The 16,441-nt window shown below is 48.3% G+C and overlaps 1 protein-coding gene across 1 annotated transcript; it reads right to left on the bottom strand.

Annotated features, from left to right (window-relative positions):
- Positions 1 to 4,685: 4,685 nt before the first annotated feature.
- On the bottom strand, positions 4,686 to 14,976 carry MARCO (macrophage receptor with collagenous structure). The gene is made up of 15 exons (XM_075153920.1): positions 14,862 to 14,976; positions 13,696 to 13,797; positions 13,128 to 13,358; positions 12,682 to 12,717; positions 11,381 to 11,425; positions 10,906 to 11,013; positions 9,434 to 9,545; positions 9,274 to 9,314; positions 8,612 to 8,710; positions 8,463 to 8,516; positions 7,389 to 7,433; positions 7,127 to 7,234; positions 5,780 to 5,821; positions 5,275 to 5,451; positions 4,686 to 4,952 (listed from the first exon to the last, which is right to left on the bottom strand). Exons 1-15 carry the CDS (start codon positions 14,974 to 14,976, stop codon positions 4,822 to 4,824), a joined length of 1,446 nt encoding a protein of 481 aa, XP_075010021.1. The 3' UTR covers positions 4,686 to 4,821.
- Positions 14,977 to 16,441: the final 1,465 nt, after the last annotated feature.

The following is a 16,441-nucleotide window of genomic DNA, read 5'->3' as shown; positions in this document are numbered from 1 at the left end:
AAGACCTGTGTCCTCAAGGGTCTTGCTAACTTACCTCAGAAATACATGTGAGTCAGCGAGATGGGGAGAAAAACTACCCGACTCCCCCCCCCCCCCCCAATTCTCCCCACCCTAAATCTCTTCAGATCACGAGGAGTGGTCAGGGACAGGGATGGGAGCATCTGGAAATAACAGCATTCCTAAGGGAAAGTATTCCTTTTTAATTAATTGTATCCCTTTTATCCATGACACAGTAATTGCATTTTGCTTAACTAAATCTTTTTAATTGGTGCTGGGAGAGAATGATAAGCAAAGCTGTACAACTCCGTATTAGCTATTACAGATAGCTATTTTAGGGCAGTGTAGGACTGTTAGTCGGGAGACTTAAAAGCTGGGGCTGAACAGCACCGAGCTGGGTATTTGGGGAGGGAGGTGGTGTGGGCATGCAAGCCAGCCTCTACATCTCGAGGCTACCCATTTTTGTAGACACAGGAGGCTTTTTCGTTGCTTACTGACTATCCTGCGGTGACTTGTGGCACTCTTCCTGCCCCAATGGACCTTCCCTTGGACTGGAAAAGTGGATGCGTGGGGCACCGGTGCCCTCCAAACCTGCTGCCTGTGGGTCCCGGTGCTGGGTTTCAGGCTCCACGTGCCACTGCTGTGACTTGTGTCCTGCCCTCACAGCAGCGAGGCTGGGGGTGAGCTGTGCAGCTGTCCCCCCTGCGTCCCTCCGAGGGGACACCTCTGACATGCTGGCGAAATCTGATGTTTTGCCTTAAAAATAGTGTTTCTGGCTATTAAAAGCGGAGAGAAAAACCTGTAAAACTGTCCTGACTGCCTGGCAGTCTCTCACAAACCACCAGCTACAAAAGACTGGATCACAAAGGTATTTTCCACTCTTATTTTTCTAGATCCCTTTCTGGGAGCACTGGTTGACCACAGCTGGAGTTACCAAAGACCGGGAAACCACCACAATCTGCCTCACCCGCTCAGACCCAGCGCTCCGCTCTCGGGTTTCGGGTCTCGCTACGTCCATTGAACAGAATAAACCACGTTTTTGTCCTTCCCCGTGACACAAGTGGGGCATCACGGGGACCCTCCGGCCGCCAGCCTGCCGCTCCCGGGATCGGCAGAAGCACCGTTCTCCGTGGGAGACAGCAGCAAGAAAGAGGGATGCGCTGTTGGAACCGCGGTCTTCCCGGCACGGCGGGGCAGGGGCGGCGGGAGCCGCCGGGGCCGGGCAGTCCCCGATCCGATCCGGGCCGGGCCGGGCAGCACCGCGGGGCTCCCGACGCGGCGGCCGCGGGGCGGGTGGCGGCCCTTGAGCTCCCCTTAGTGTCGGGAAGGAGCATTTTTAATAAATACACGTCGTCCGTGGAGATGGTTGTGGGGAGGCCCCGGTAGTTCAGCACTGTTGGGTTATTGGGGAGGGTACCCGGGGCTCATCCCGCAGGTCCCATCGCGCCGGTGGCATCCCCGTTAACTGTATGTCCAGCCGCTGCCCTTGCTGGGAAACCTTTATTTGACAGAAGAATTGACATGAAGATAATTCAGGTCTGGCTGTCCCCATGCTAGTTTTATCCAGTGGTTCTGAAAGAAATCAGGAGGGGGGGTTGCTTTTTGAAATTAAATAAGGGCTTTTCTTTACCTCTACCAAAACACAACATAGCAGTGAGTACGGCAATTTATATCAGGTGAGGAGCTGCCACAGATATTTGTGATTTGAATTACAGGTGTGGAATTTACTGAACTGTGGAACTTCTGAATCTGCTAAAGCTGGACAAAAAATAATAAATAAAATAAAAAATAATAAACAAAATAAAAAATTTTTTTTTTATTTCTGGCACGTGGACTCCTGGCTCTCGTGGGAAGTGAGCCTGCAGCCTAACAGTCTCACAGCTGCCACGACTCCTTCAGTTCATCTACCTCTTATGGGAGGAATTTCTTCCTGCTTTAATGACCACATTGGTGACTTCTTTCTGGTTTCACCCTGGTTTGGACAGAAGGCGATCATACATAAAATGTGCCACCACCTAGCATCCTCTGCTGTTTATTTACAGCTGGGCAGCTTCTCCAAGAAGATTCATCGGGACTGACACAGTCAGGAAAGGTGAAATCACGGGCACCGCGACTCTGCCACGGTGGTCCCCTCCAATGGATGCTATTTCTTGCATGTGGCACACCCTGCACCGGGCTCGGTTCTTCTCTTATGGCTCAGACCTGCTCTGCTTTAGCAGGCAGAAATGGTTGTGTTTTGAATTCTTGTGTGAGCTTTGTGCCCGCAGCTCTCCTCCCAGCTGGCTGGGCTTCCCTCTCCGGACCGGGCACACAGAGTTGTTTTATGAAGGCAATGTTTGTTTTCCTGCCAAGCTCTGGTTTTGCCTGCATGGTAATATTAACACAGGTCCTGGTCCTGAGCCCCGTTTCCCTTCCCAGACCAGAATGAACTGTACTGGTGTGGGCACTTCTGTACTGGTTCCTGCATCCCTGCTGAATGGAGGGGGCTGTGCCAATGCTGACAGGTAGCTGCATGTTTTGGCCCATTCCCCTTTAGCGGTAGCATTTCCAGCCCCTGCAGCCATCGGCCCGGCTGTGTGCCTGCCTGAGCCACCTCGAGCCCTTCCCCAGGGCTGTGCTGCAGCACGGCCGTGGTGCTGCCGAGCTTAAACACAGGCACTCCCTCAATCACCCGCATCCTCCTTCCTCCTTTAGTCCCTGCAAGATAAATGCCATTTTGTGTACTTCTTCAGTGTTGGTATGAGCTCTCCCAGGCTGCGAGGAAATCCCTCTGACTCCAGATTTTGCAGATTTTACATCTGCACCGCAAGGTGAAGAAGTGGCAGGGGAGTAGGTTAAGCACGTCATGCTCTGGTTTCTGGCCACACTGTTGGACAGTAGCGTGGGTTCAACCTGTTCCTGCTGTGCTTAGGAGCAGACGGGCTGGGCCACGGCATCCTTTGCCCTGGGCATGCAGATCCAACCCCTGGTGTCCTGACCTTAACCCTGGCACAACTGCTAGTTTCTGGATGCCCATTCTCCAAAAAAGGAGATTTATGGGGATTTAAGTCCAGCCTCACCAAAAAATAGTGAGGAACACACTCCGTTAGCAAGCAAAATCAGAAAATGAGAGTGTAAGTGGCACCTGTTGATGTATCAGACATGAATATAGCTTGTAAATCCTTTATTTCCTAACGGTGGAAATGTTTTATTTACATACTGCCACACAAAAAAAAGACGAAGGAAACCCGTGCAGGCTCAGCACTGTCCTTGGGAGCCCTGCGGAAAGCTGCGTTAGCTTGAGTGCCGGTGCTCAGCATGCTGTTAGTGCTGGTGGGGCTCCCTGCCAGAACAGAAAGCTTTTGTCTCTTCACGTGCGGATGAGACACTGTCCTTTTCCGCCAGCTCTGAAATAGTTGTCATTCGTCAGGTTTCACCCGTGGTTTGCGGCAGGTGCTCCTTGCCTCCTCTAAACCAGAACCAGGACCGGTAAGCGGCTCTTTTCATTTTCCTGCTGTCAAAGGCACCAGAGTGGATACTGGAAAACTCTTTGGATTTTCCAGGCTTCTTTCCTGAGGCCTGAGACCCTGTAACAAACATTTCCTCTCGTTCAAAATGGTGATGAGCTTTGTGGCAGGCTGCACTATCAGACCCTGCACACTGCTGGGTCTTCTCACTCACATTGGCCCTGGATGCCCCATCGCCTGCTGCTCTTACCAGCACTGCTCTTTTTTCCCACTTATATCTGGATTTTTAAGCACTAAAAAGAAGTTTTAAAGCTGTGTAGACAAATGCAGTTATTACTCACATCAAGGCAGAGATGTAGGGTCGCTTACATGTATTTCTGACATTTTAAATAAAATGCCCACAAGGAGGTTGTTGCGGTGGGCCCAGCTAGATGTACACAGGCTGCTTGTCACCTGCTGAATGCCCAGTGCTGGTGCAAAAGGGGAAGACTTAGGTCTTAAGAAAGAGAAGCCTTTCAGTTTTTATCTCAGAGACATATAAGATTTTCAGTTAAGGTAGAAGCCTTTGGTTTAAGGTCTGTATTTTAACTCTGGAAGTTTAATTAGCTGATACTTCCCCATTATTGCTTTTATTCATCATCCCTTTGCTTTACAGGAGCATCTAATTTCAAAAGGTATGAAACGCTTAGCTTTACACATCAGATAAGGTGAAGGGTGTTACTGCGAGAGAAACACTGCGAGAGAAGGCAGGGGACTTGGCCAAGGTCAAAAACAAGGTCTTTTGTGCTAAAGCAGAATAGTGCAGCACCTAGATCCCAGGCACTTATTTTTGCACTTTAACCTGTGCAACCAGCATTGTTTCTGAGAACATCTATATTTGAATGCCAGAGATATCATCTGATGATTTCTGAGCATCTCCTGTCTTGGGTGTATGCACTTCACTGGGGGTTTTAGGCTCAGATTCACAACTGTTCTGTGATGAAGATGGACTAGCCAGTTCAGCTGCAGTAACTGCCCGTTTCTGCACGCTTATCCTGTTCTCCCTTACTGCACTAAGCTAAAGTGGACCATCTCTCCTCCCCTGTGGACTTAGAGGTCACACATGTGAGCTACTGCAGATGAGCTGATGTCAGGTAGCTGGAAAAGCTGTGAACTGGCTCACGTGGCTGAGCTCTGGTTGTTCCGTGACAGCTGGGATGTTTCAGATGGTCTTGCAACCATTATCGATTTATGGAAGATTCAACTTTTTCTGTCAATATTTTTATGACCTGGTAAAAAGACTATAAGCACAGCCTGACAAAATTGGGTTCGCGTTATGAACAAGAGCCCCGTGGAGAGCAGAGGAGGCAGCGGCTCCCAGGGCAGCCTCGGTGTTCCATCAAATGCACTCCACCCCAGCATCCTCGTTGTGGGAGCAGTTGTTCACACCCCAGTCGGGCTTTGGACAGTCAAAAATTGAACGTTCATTCCCGCTGCAATTCACATCATCCAGCCAAATTTGTCCAGTGCCTGTGGAAGATTAATTAAACAAACAAACAAACAACTGTTGGACAAAAGAAAGAGGAATATGCATTGTCTTCTAAAGACACCCCGGTGGGTAGCAGGCCTGCGTTGGGTTGCACGGTTGGCTTGTTGGAGATCAAGCCTTTGGGCACAGTTCAAGCAGCACTTGACATGCAGCTCCCTCATCCCAAGGGGAACGAGCTGCCCTTTTGGGGAGATCCTCTTTGCTTTCCTGCTGCTTGCATAGAGCACCTTGCTGTGGTGCTTTCTGGGTGTGCATAACCTCTCATGCCAGACCTAGGGAGGTGGAAGGCTGTTGTGGACTCACCTGCTGTTGCTGTGAAGGCAGAGATCGCACGGTTGTATCCCAGCATTCGGCAGACCACAGTGGCGTCTTGGGTGCTCCAGCCATCGTCACATATTGTTCCCCAGGACCCTTGGTGAAAGACTTCCACGCGGCCCCTCCTGCCCCCTTCCGCGATTCGTATAAAATGATTTAAGTTGCCTGACAGTTCAGAGGAGAAGAAAATATAGGCATGAGGAAAAAGCACATGGAAAGATGGAAGCAGTGACCATGCAAACTGGATGAACGTTCCCATCTCCATGGCTGTAGCCAGAGTGGGACCAGAAAGTTACTGCTAGCTCAGATCTGAACAATCCAGGGTCCTCTCCTGGGTCTGGAGACACCAGGCTGCAGCTCAGTGCACAGACTGCTTGGTTCTGGCAGCCGTGCTGCAGGTTAACCAGTGTGCACAGGGGGCACATTGGTCCTGAACTCAGGTAGCTTTGATGCCAGAAGGCAAGTGAGAGAAGAAGAAATAAAAGTCCAGTACCTTCTCCCTTTTCACCTTTGCTCCCTTTCGTTCCTGGGGAACCTGTTCCAAATTTAAAAAGCAAATATTTGACAGCTGTTTGGAAGAAAATCCAGTTATTAACTTTTTCTGAATAATCAGGTGAGTCAGAGATATGAGGGCTCCGTCCCCTTGTGGAATGGACACAAGTGACTAAGGGTATGTAAAAGAAATGTGGCAAGAAAAGTAAGATAACATACAGCAAAGTCTTCCTAACATGTGACCCAAGAAAAGGCCACTTGCAAAACCCCATCCACTCACTTGTGGGAGTAATGTGGGAAATGTATCTTATTCCCACTGCTACCTGTAAAATGACATCTCTGATAGCTTTTGGGTTCTCCAGAAGCAGGCATGGTATCTCCCAAAGTACTTGCAGGAAGATCTACATCATGGGGTTTGCTCTCCAGGTGCTGCCACGGGACAGGAGAAAGCCACTCCCAACAGTCCTCCACATTTCTGTGTAGCATCTGGGTCTTGAGAGCAGGGGTGTTTGAAAAAACCCAATGAGCTCTTCCTCCAAAAGCTACCTCCACAAAGCACACATTGCTGCCTCCTTCTGGGGACCAGATGATACCCATCCAGAGGGCAGTCCCTAACCTGGGGTCACCCCTGTTACTCTTTTCCCCTCCTCCAGAGGCAAAGCTCCAGAAGAGGAGTGCATGGAGGAGCCTCACATAGGCTCTCGTTTATTTTATTTCTGGGGACTCTTGTACTGTTCTGTGTGAACCATTAAAAGAAAAAAACATCTGGACCACTGGTTGCTTCCCATGGCCTGTTGTAACTACCGTTTTGGGGTTTTTTTACTACAGGTCTTAGGGTTTTCGGAAGCATTCTGTGGTTGAAAGGGAGGGCGGTAAGGATGTGGAGCAGCTGTGGTGTTGGCCCTTTTGAACTCTCTATTTTTGTCTTGTGTCCTACAGTTAGAGAGGAGTAGTTAAATAGCCCTGGTGTTTACAAATCTGTGTTCCTGACTGCCATGTTTAAGTGGGATTTATCTCAGCGGCGTGGTATGCTGCGAGATGTCTCTGTACAAAGCAAAGAGGAACATGGATTGTTCCAATTTTCTGTGAGATTGGGGATTTGGGAAAATCTAATGCATCTGTTTACTTGCATATCTTTTAGCACACCTCTCAAGGTGTGATATGTAACACTCAAGGTGTAAATATGAGACTCTGCACATTCACCTTCTGGGAAGACTGATCTGTCTGTTGAGTTCCTCCAAATGAGCTCTGTAAACATGCCCCAGAGCAGCTCGTGCCCGTCTGTGACGTACAGTCCCAAACCCAAACGCACCATCAGCTCCACAGACCCTGTGGCAAACAGCCTTACCAGAGACTCCACGGTCTCCCTTGGCTCCTTTTACTCCCGGTTCGCCTTTTAGACCACGACTACCGTAATCACCCTTGCTTCCTTTCTGACCAGTTAGGCCTTGGATACCTGTGTGGAAAGCAAGAAAGTCATTGCCTTTGTCCCTTCCCAAGGAAAGAGTGTGAAGAGCATTTCACATTGATGCAGAGAAGTGGAACATGGCATTTAAAGTGCTTTGCTTAATCACCATCAGAATAAGCAATGCTGTCAAACAAGGGTTTACCTGGTGGGCCCTGGTCTCCCTTTGTTCCCTTTTGCCCTGGAAGACCTAAGATCATCAAAACAAACAAACAAAATATGTAAGACAGATATTTATACATTGATAAAAGTTTATGCAAACTAGTATTTATGATGGATTTCAACCGGTCCAGTTTAGCTGTCTACACTATAGGCATCTATTTCTGAAGTGGGTCTTATTTCCCGTTATACTCAGTGCAGACCTCTTCAATACAGAAAACAGAGTCTCCTCCTGAAGTAGATCAACTTCTGGTCATTTATTTCATATCCTAAACTCCACTGATGGGATAGAGGCCCTCCTTCGAGGTGGGTCTTCACTGACCCCCACAGAGTGCTTAGGCACATAAATTTAGGTGCATCAGATATATGCAAGCATATAACGTTGGGCCAGGTGACTCCCATCCCTATCATCCAGGTATCAATAAATGCAGAAGGGTGCAGCATTTGGACCTTTGTCTCCTCCTGATGGAGATGAGAGGTTGCGTGCACTGTATAAATTCAGGGTTAAAAAGGTTGATTCAAGAGAAATACACTGGAATAGGCTTGTACTGCAGAACATCACCCTACTGTTTGGGTGCCTGGGACAGAGAGGTGGCCTTCAGATGGAAGGTCAAAGAAAAGGCCTAGGTTATGCGCTCCAAGTTGGCCTCTGAAGATACCTCTTCCTGCTGTGCTACAGAGGAGGCCAGGACAGATGCTTGCAAGTGAATACCCTTCCCCATCAGATTTACAGCCAGTAAAATTTGTCTTTAGCTCCAGGGTAGGGAGGTGGTGGTTTGGTTCATCTTAAACTGCTGCTTTGTTTGTGCATTTTCTATTTATACAAAAATGCAGGCAACATCGCCTCCTCATGCACGTTGCAGATGGTTGAAACAACCCCTCCAGTGAGTAGCTGCCCCCCCAGCAGTCTGGCAGAGGCCCAGGCCCACCATGGCATCCTGGGACGCATTGGGCCTCCAAGAACAGGACTCAACAAATCGCCTCCTTGCTGTTGCAGATCCCTTTCCAGTGCCTGCATGATGCGTGTTATTGACCCCAAACCTGTTTTATTCTCCTTTACCTGTTACTCCTTTGTCTCCCTTTTCACCTCTGAGTCCCGCAATGCCTGGTATTCCTAAAATAAAAAACAAATCAGTAAGGACGAAGCCATCACAAAAAGCGAGGCCAGAGCAGGAGGTCAGTGAGTTACAGGTTTGAGTAGCGTTGTACCTGGACTACCACTGGGCCCGTGGTCCCCCTTCTCCCCTTTCTGACCAGGTCTGCCTTCAGGGCCGGGAATTCCCACAGGTCCACGTTGTCCGGTTACACCTTGAGGTTGAGCAAAAGCAGCACACATGGAATGCAACACAAGATATGAAGGAGAAAAAAGAAAGATAGCTCAATCACCGGCCCCTGCACTGTACAGGGTTGACCCTATGAAGGCAAAACAAGCGCTGGGTCTCTCCAAATTGCAGTTCTCCCCTGGCAGCGCTAATCTTAGTGGCGCAGTGAGCGATGGCCTGGAGTGAAAGGCTGTATGGACCCAGGTCCTTGCAGACTGTCAGCCTTGAGAGGCACAAGGGCTTTTCTAAAAGAGCAGCCAGTTTCTGCCCTTGTGTGTGCACACATGTCAAGAAGGAGGACATGGCCCTCGACAGTACAGGACCCTTCTTTCCCTCTCATTCTCCTGCACAGTGAGTGGGGTCTGGATGGGACAGCTGAGGCTGTGGGATAGATTTGCACAACGCTGGCATGGTTTCTTCATCTAGTCATCATCTTCTCTTACCCATGCTGGGATCTAGCCTGACTGCAGTTTTCCTTGTCATGAAGCACGATCTAAAAAAGATTGGTCTCGCATCTCTAGAAGAAACTGCACCTTCTGTACTGCTTACCTGCCTCTCCTTTCTGCCCAGGACGTCCAGGCTCTCCCGTGCTACCTGCAACAACATCCTAGCATCAGTGCCAATGAGGCTTAGCCAAACGCTTCAGCTAGGGCAGCCCTCCACCATGGCACGCTTGTGCTGATGGTGGGTTGCGCTGTGTCCTCTGCACTTACCATTGAAACCCGGCAGTCCTGGGACTCCCCGGTGTCCCTGAGGACCCATGGGTCCACGGGGCCCAGGGTCTCCCTTCTTGCCCGTTTCACCTTTCTGTCCTTGGAGACCTAGCAAACAGCACAGCACATGTGTGTAAATTAAAAAAAAACAACAACACATTTGTTGTTTCTGCAAAAAACAACAACAGATTTGTTGTTTCTGCAGCCCGTGGAGCACTTCCATCTAGCTTCACCAGTAGCACAGCTTGGCCTCACACCCACGTTTACCATTAGTGTCATTCCTGTAAAGCTGTAGGACAACAGGGCTGGATGGCACCTCAAGAGTCTGTCTGAGCCACCTCCAGCTCTGCCAGACTGTCTGGCCAGATGTTTGTCTGACCAGCTGTTAAAGACTTGCAGTGGTGCCATGACACCTGCCCAGTCTATTCCCCAAACCATCCCTACCATTACAAGTTTTTCTTCTCTAGTTAAACATCCCTTATTGCAGTCTGAACCCTTCCCTTCTCCTAGCCACAGTGGAGATGGAGGACAGCGTATTCCATGCCTGTGCTTCCAGGGAACTGCCACAACTTTTTTTTTGCCTCTCTTCTCTGAACAAGCAATCAGCATGCTCCGAAAGAGCTGAATTACTTGGAAGTGCCTCATTTAAAGAGTGACATCTCCTTCATCTTTCTTCTCTAGAATTATCCCAAAGTCCTCTCCTTTCGGTATTCCTCCTACTTTCACTTTTCTCTGCTGGAGCAACTTGTGCTAATGAGCGCACTCGAGCATGTGGGATCTGATGGAAGATCTGAGGAAGCTCTAATCAACCTGTCCAACCATCTCCCTGGTCTGCACTACACATATCCTCTGCTTTCTTTTGCTACCCTACTTTCCTCTCTGGTGCAGCCCATGTGAGGCGGCTGAATAACAACAGCTATCCAGGAGATGCCCGCTGATGCATGTTACATGGGAGAAACATAGTGCATAACTCTTCTACTTAAGGTGTATAAAAGTCAGGCTTATATAGGACATAAAGTTCTCAGAAATAGGTTTTACTAAAGTGAGGACTGACATCCATATGCTTGTGCATATAAATTATATTGTATTATTTTATACCATGAAAATCCTACTGCAAACATTGCTGCTTTAATCTGGGATAGGCTGAATACGTGTGGCTTTCATTAGACAAAAGTCGCTCTATAAAGAGACTTCCATGGTGCAGAGTCAACATTTTGCACGTCCCCTTTCCCCAGCCCTCCTTTGGGAGCTTTGCTGAAGCATGATATGAAACGAAATCCCTTCAGATCAGGTCGAGTGTCCTGTTCATCCAGCTCCCTCATTAACTGGCAAGCCACGCTTGGGGCTGCCTGGATTTTTATGAAATATCTGACCTATCAAGACTTCTTCTGGTGTTTTGAGTAGAATGAGTTTAAACAGGAATACATGGGAGAATCTTAAAAATGTTGAGATAGTGAAGAAGTCTTACCTGCAAGCCCCATCTCTCCTTTTTCTCCTCTCACTCCTGGTTCACCACTTGGGCCAGCAGGACCAGGATCTCCTTTACTCCCCTTCGCACCTTGCAGTCCATGTGAGCCTGCAAGGAACAACACCACTTTTCTGATGCTTCACTGGGTGTCGTGTCTAGTGAATGTCAGCAGCAGGCCACGAGGCTCAGCTGTGGGCATGAGCCAAACTCTGCTCTCTGTGTACTTGAGAGTGGTGCTGGGGACAGTGGGGAATTGGACCACCGTGACCGGGGCACATTTTCTTTTAAAATAAGAATTTTTCCACCTAAGTTTTGCTTTTGTTCACATTAGTTTTACATAGGGTTATTTCCTTCAACTCCAATGACATTCTTACTGACTTACACCTTGACTGAGGACAAGATTGCCCATAAAATCATCCATAAAGCCACTTTATGTTCATCCACAGAAATAATTCAGGTGTCAGAAAAGCCTTACCTTGGATTCCTCGGTCTCCCTTTGTCCCCGGTGGTCCCTGTAGCCCTGAGATGTAAAATACATATATCAGCTGACATATATCATCTATTCACAGTAATGGCTAAGAAGAAGATATGAATTTTTTAATCATCATCTGTGCATGCGCTTTCAGTCACCACTGAGGCCAATCTTCAGCTGGCAGGGACCAGCACAACTGCTCGAGCAAAGTCTGTGGAGCTTGGCTGAGTGTGTGGCTGGGCAGGGGCCAGCTGTCCTCCAGCCAAGAGCAGCTCGTGGGGACCTTTGGGGAGATCTTTCCTGAAAATGCACAGAACTATTGGGCTCTGATGTATAATAACGGTGCTTGGCGGGAGGTGCTGTTTCAATGTTGTAAGTGCAGCCAGGAAGATATGAAAACATGATTTTTTAAAAATGTATTAATTTTTTTTCTTCAAAAAAGCTCATCAGTGTAGCCAAGAACTAGGGATGGATGAGATACAGACCTGACCTAACAAGGGTTGCATCTTAGATCATCATCATAGGATCATAGAAACTCTGGTTTCTCTGGACATCGCCTAGTCCAACCTCTGCTCAAAGTGGAGCCAACATTAGATCAGGACTCGCTGCATCCTCACAGTCTGGAGACATTTATCTCCTGCACTGGGTGTAATTCTACTCAAAACCCCCAGGTACCCAGGGCAGCAGCTTGTGTGTGGCGGTGGAGGGGAACACCTGCACCCAGCTCATTCCTGAGTCTGTGCGGTTGTTTCCCCAGGGACAGGGTGGGCAAGGTCCCAAATCTGTCACTGGTTGTTACACGCACCATTCAGCTGGAGCCCTATAGAGTAGGGATGGGCGAGGTCTCCTTGAGCTGTCCTGGAGTGAGTTGGGCAGCAGGATCTGCTATGTCTGGGGCAGAAAGCCCAGCTATCCGCTGGTCGTGGGATGCACAAAAACCCCCTCACTGATTGTCCCTTGTCTCACATGGGAATTTGGGATGGTTATTGCAGATAACGACCAGGTACAGTTCTTTCATCACCCCATACCTTTTCTGGTGGGGTAGCAGTGAGGAGGAAGAGCCAAAATGCTCCTTCGTGGTGGTCACTGACCTCTGCAGGAGCACTCAGGCAAGCTGAGGCTCCCAGGAGATCAGCCAAAAGGTGCAGCAGATCTCCTCATGGCCAGGGCACTGGGTGTCTGCACATTAGGTAGGATCTGAGCCTAGATACTGAAATCCCAAATCCTCACTTCAGGTGTCTTAGGGGAAAAAAAGAGAAAGAGGAAAAGAGGAAAGGTTGCTTACAGCTCGTTTACCAACATACCTGGTGGACCACGATCTCCTTTGTGTCCAGGAGGCCCTGAAATAAATATTTGATGGATATTTTTCAGTAGTCAGCACTCAGTGAGGGACATACCAGTATGGGATTGATAGGCTTGAGGTCTCAGCTGAAGACACCACCTTTTCGGAGGGAACCCAGAGCCCAAGTCTACAAGTTACGGGAAGGGAGAGCAGCCCAGAGCTGTGTGTGCAGCTGCAGTGGGGTCTGGGGGGGCTGCACGGGGCTGTGCTCCAGCTTCTCCAGCTCCCCAGCCAGGGCATCCAAAGCCAGTGTCCAACCCTGGGGCATCACTAACTAACAGAAAGGAAGAGCAAATCTTGCCCTAGTTATTTGTTCATCTGAACTAGGTTTTTGGCCCGACTTTGCCAGTGGTGCGGAAGAACCAGCTCTCCCCACTGTACAGCCAGCATGGAGAAATGGGGCCATACCTGCAGCTAGGGTGATGTTGTTCATCATCATCATCAGGTTTGCATTGCTGCTTTTAATTATGGTGATTTCCTCTTCTAAGCTTCTCCTCCAGTTTTCTTCATGTCCCATGTGCTTCTCTGTAGAGTTTCTCTCCAAAAGCAGTTTGTTGGCAAAGGAGCTTTCCAGAATCTCTTCTGTACAGGAGGTATTTTGTTCTTGAAATTTCAATATCTCTCCCTGCATCTTAAACACTGAGGAAACAAAAGGCCCATGCAGTGAATATTCCTTGCCCGATCCTGCTGGGAAATGCCTGTTCAGCAGAGCAGCTCCTTGGCTGTCCCGTGGAGGTAGTTTTCATGTGCTGCTTCTTGCTGCAGCCAGGAGTGCTTTTGTAAATGCAAAGCACGTATACAGCGGGGGGGGATGGTTTCCTGCAGTGGCTGCTTTGACTTGCAGTGTGTGGAGGAGCGTCTGTGCTCCCTCAGAAGTTTCCTATCTGTGTGCTTGTCCCCGCTCACCTGTGGCCCCCGAGAGCACCCAGCAAAGCTGTCTTTTGATGTCAAGCCCACAGTAAGGTTGCAACGTTACCTTTGTACGCCAGCAGCCCCTGGCCGGCCGTCAGCAGCAGCAGGTAGATGCCAAGGGTCGCCTGAGTACAGCATGTGGATGGCTTTCTTTGGCTTTGAGGCTCTAAAAAACAACTGAAGTAGGGTAGACATCCTCTCACATCTCTCCTGCTACAAACTTTGCTCGCTTCCAGCCATTGCAGGCTTGGCCACAACAAATTAGCAGTGCTTTCCAGTGACGGGGAGCAGCAAGGTCCCTCTGTGAGACCGCCAGGTCCTGCAGGCAAGGCAGGCTCTCCTCCTCTCACCCGGGCTTTGCACTGCAATTCACATTTGACTGTCTTTTCCTCAGCCAATTTAACCAGCTCACTTCCATCAAGACTTAATGCAGCCCATAACAGCATGAATGTGGTAGTTCTCCCCTTTCTGCATCAATAAACTCCCTGTTTCCATTGCTTTTAGTTGTCCCAGGCTGCCATTCAAAGAGGGTTGCTCAAAGCACATGCCCTCTCCACCCAGAGCGCCGCATACATGTGATTCCAACAGTGATGCATGTACACATCGAAACAAATGAAAAATCAATAATAAACTGAACCGCAGAACAAATGAAAACAAGTCGTAACATTTAAAACAAATTGTCACCAGCAAGTGTAAAAGAAATAAACTGCTTTGTCAAATTTTGGCCTTTAGGGAGAAAAAAATATTTCAGAAGCATTAATAACTACTTCAGACATTCGGTAAGTTACCCTTAATTGAGGTTTTTTTCTAAGTAATGTAATCAGGACTTTAAAGTCTTAGTTTTAAAAGAGTACAATGATTTAATTAGTTTTACAATAGAATGGTTTAGTCAGCAATGAAGTATTTATATTCAGCTAAAAATTCATAAACTTACATTTTTTATTGGATCTGGTGATTTCAGTATCTTAACTATTAAGACATGAAAGTTTTACTCAGTGAAATTAGGCATTTTCTAAAACAGGAAAAGAACTAATTTTTTTCTCATGCTCAACATCAGCTTTTGGCTAGAAAGGATGCTTCTCTTTTTAAATGGTCAGTTAATTTAGTAGCAAAATCACTGTAAAAAGCATTTAATATGCAGTATAAAGACAATATTTCATTTTTATGCGCCGCTTTCTTCATAGACCAGATAAAATCCATATCAATTCATTTAATAAAAAGAAACCTTACCACTTATCTGAAAGGTTGTGGTAGCAGCTGAGGCAAACCCAATCTTGTCTGAAATACTGAAAGTGTTCATATCACTCAAATTTCCATCTTCCCCGTATCTGTCTTTAATTTTCATGACAAATTTCTTGTGGCTAACCTAAAGCTTTGTCCGATTATGGACAATAAAGAACTGACGGGACTTCCTATCTGCCTCCTGGTTTGATATGCTTTCTGATATGCTTTTCCTATCTGCTCAGTTTTTATAGACTTGGGAGAACTCTGATGTGGTAATTCAAAGAGTTCCTCAAAAAATCCCACAGCTAAGATGTTCAGCTGGGGACACAGTGTCCACAGAGCTTCGGGCAGGATCCTGCAAGAGGTTCAACCCTGGGTTATTCAACATCTCTGCACATTAGTGGGGTTGGGCGTGAGGTGACCATTTTGCTCCTAACACAAATAAACCTCCTCACGTAGCCAAGAAGATCCCAGGTTGAATGTTAGCTTGGAGATCCATCCCCTGGAAGGGGAGGTGAAGCACTGCCTGATAGTGAAAAACACATTAACTTGCACCAAGATGACGGCTTAGTGATGGTGCATGACTGAAGTGCAAGGAAGGAAAGAATCAGGAGGAGTTGTAAAGACACACAAATGATGGTGGGGCGAGGGATGCTGAAGCCCAAATGGGTTTGGGATGTAATGGAGAAGAGACACTTGCAGCCTCCTTCCGAGACTCTCTCCAGCCCCTGCTTTCTCCCTGGCCCATTTTCCACACCCATGGAGACAATTCCTATCACCTTGCCACCTCTTTGCTCACATTCTGTAAAACCCACCCCTGCAGACCTCACCGTGGCATTTGGTGTTTTGGCATCTCCATCTGTGCCGGGGTTGATTTTGATTTTGCAGAATGAAGTGACTCACCCAAGCCTGCAGGCGAGAGCCTTCGGTAGGCGCCGGGCAGAGCCCTCTGCACCCACGCTGTCGCCGCCACGTGCTCCCCTCTCCGAGGTGCACGGCCGTCTCCATCACACGGTCTTCTCCTGGGCTGCGGGTCCGTGCTCATCTGCAGGGCTGCTGGGTCCTCGCCGCTTTGCGTGGCCATGGAAGAAAGTGCGGTGTAAGCTTCAGGTAGATGTGGGCTGGAAATCCACACCCAGTGCAGAATGAAGCCCTCTGTCCTGCACCTGGCATATAGCTCTCTAAAAGGCTTAAACCAAAAATATGTGGGGATTTTTAAATCCACTTCTGCGTTCTCCTTTCAAACATGGTTGTGCAGCTGTGACCTGGTTTGGCACCAGCAGGGAGGAAGAGGAGTCCTCCATTATCATATATTCTGCTACACACTGCATAGGAATTGGGATAATTTGCTTCGTTGTGAAGGGCTCAAATACCCCCTTGAATTAGGGTGGCTCGAGAGGTTACCACCGATCAGCTGAGCCATAGTAACTACCTGTGCATCCTCTCCCTTTGTGGCATCACCTCCCCACTGGGATAAGGACTCATATGCAGTCCATTTCTAATGGTTTGGGTGGTTCAGTTGACCAGTCTGAGCAAGCCTGAAGCCATCTACTCTTGCTGGGCCAGATAATGAGGTGGGCATGACA

The sequence above is a fragment of the Calonectris borealis genome, chromosome 6 (assembly GCF_964195595.1).
Source record: "Calonectris borealis chromosome 6, bCalBor7.hap1.2, whole genome shotgun sequence".
Classification (NCBI taxonomy): domain Eukaryota; kingdom Metazoa; phylum Chordata; class Aves; order Procellariiformes; family Procellariidae; genus Calonectris; species Calonectris borealis.
The sequence above is the reverse complement of the archived record's forward strand: the minus strand, read 5'-3'. Positions and strand labels throughout refer to the sequence as shown.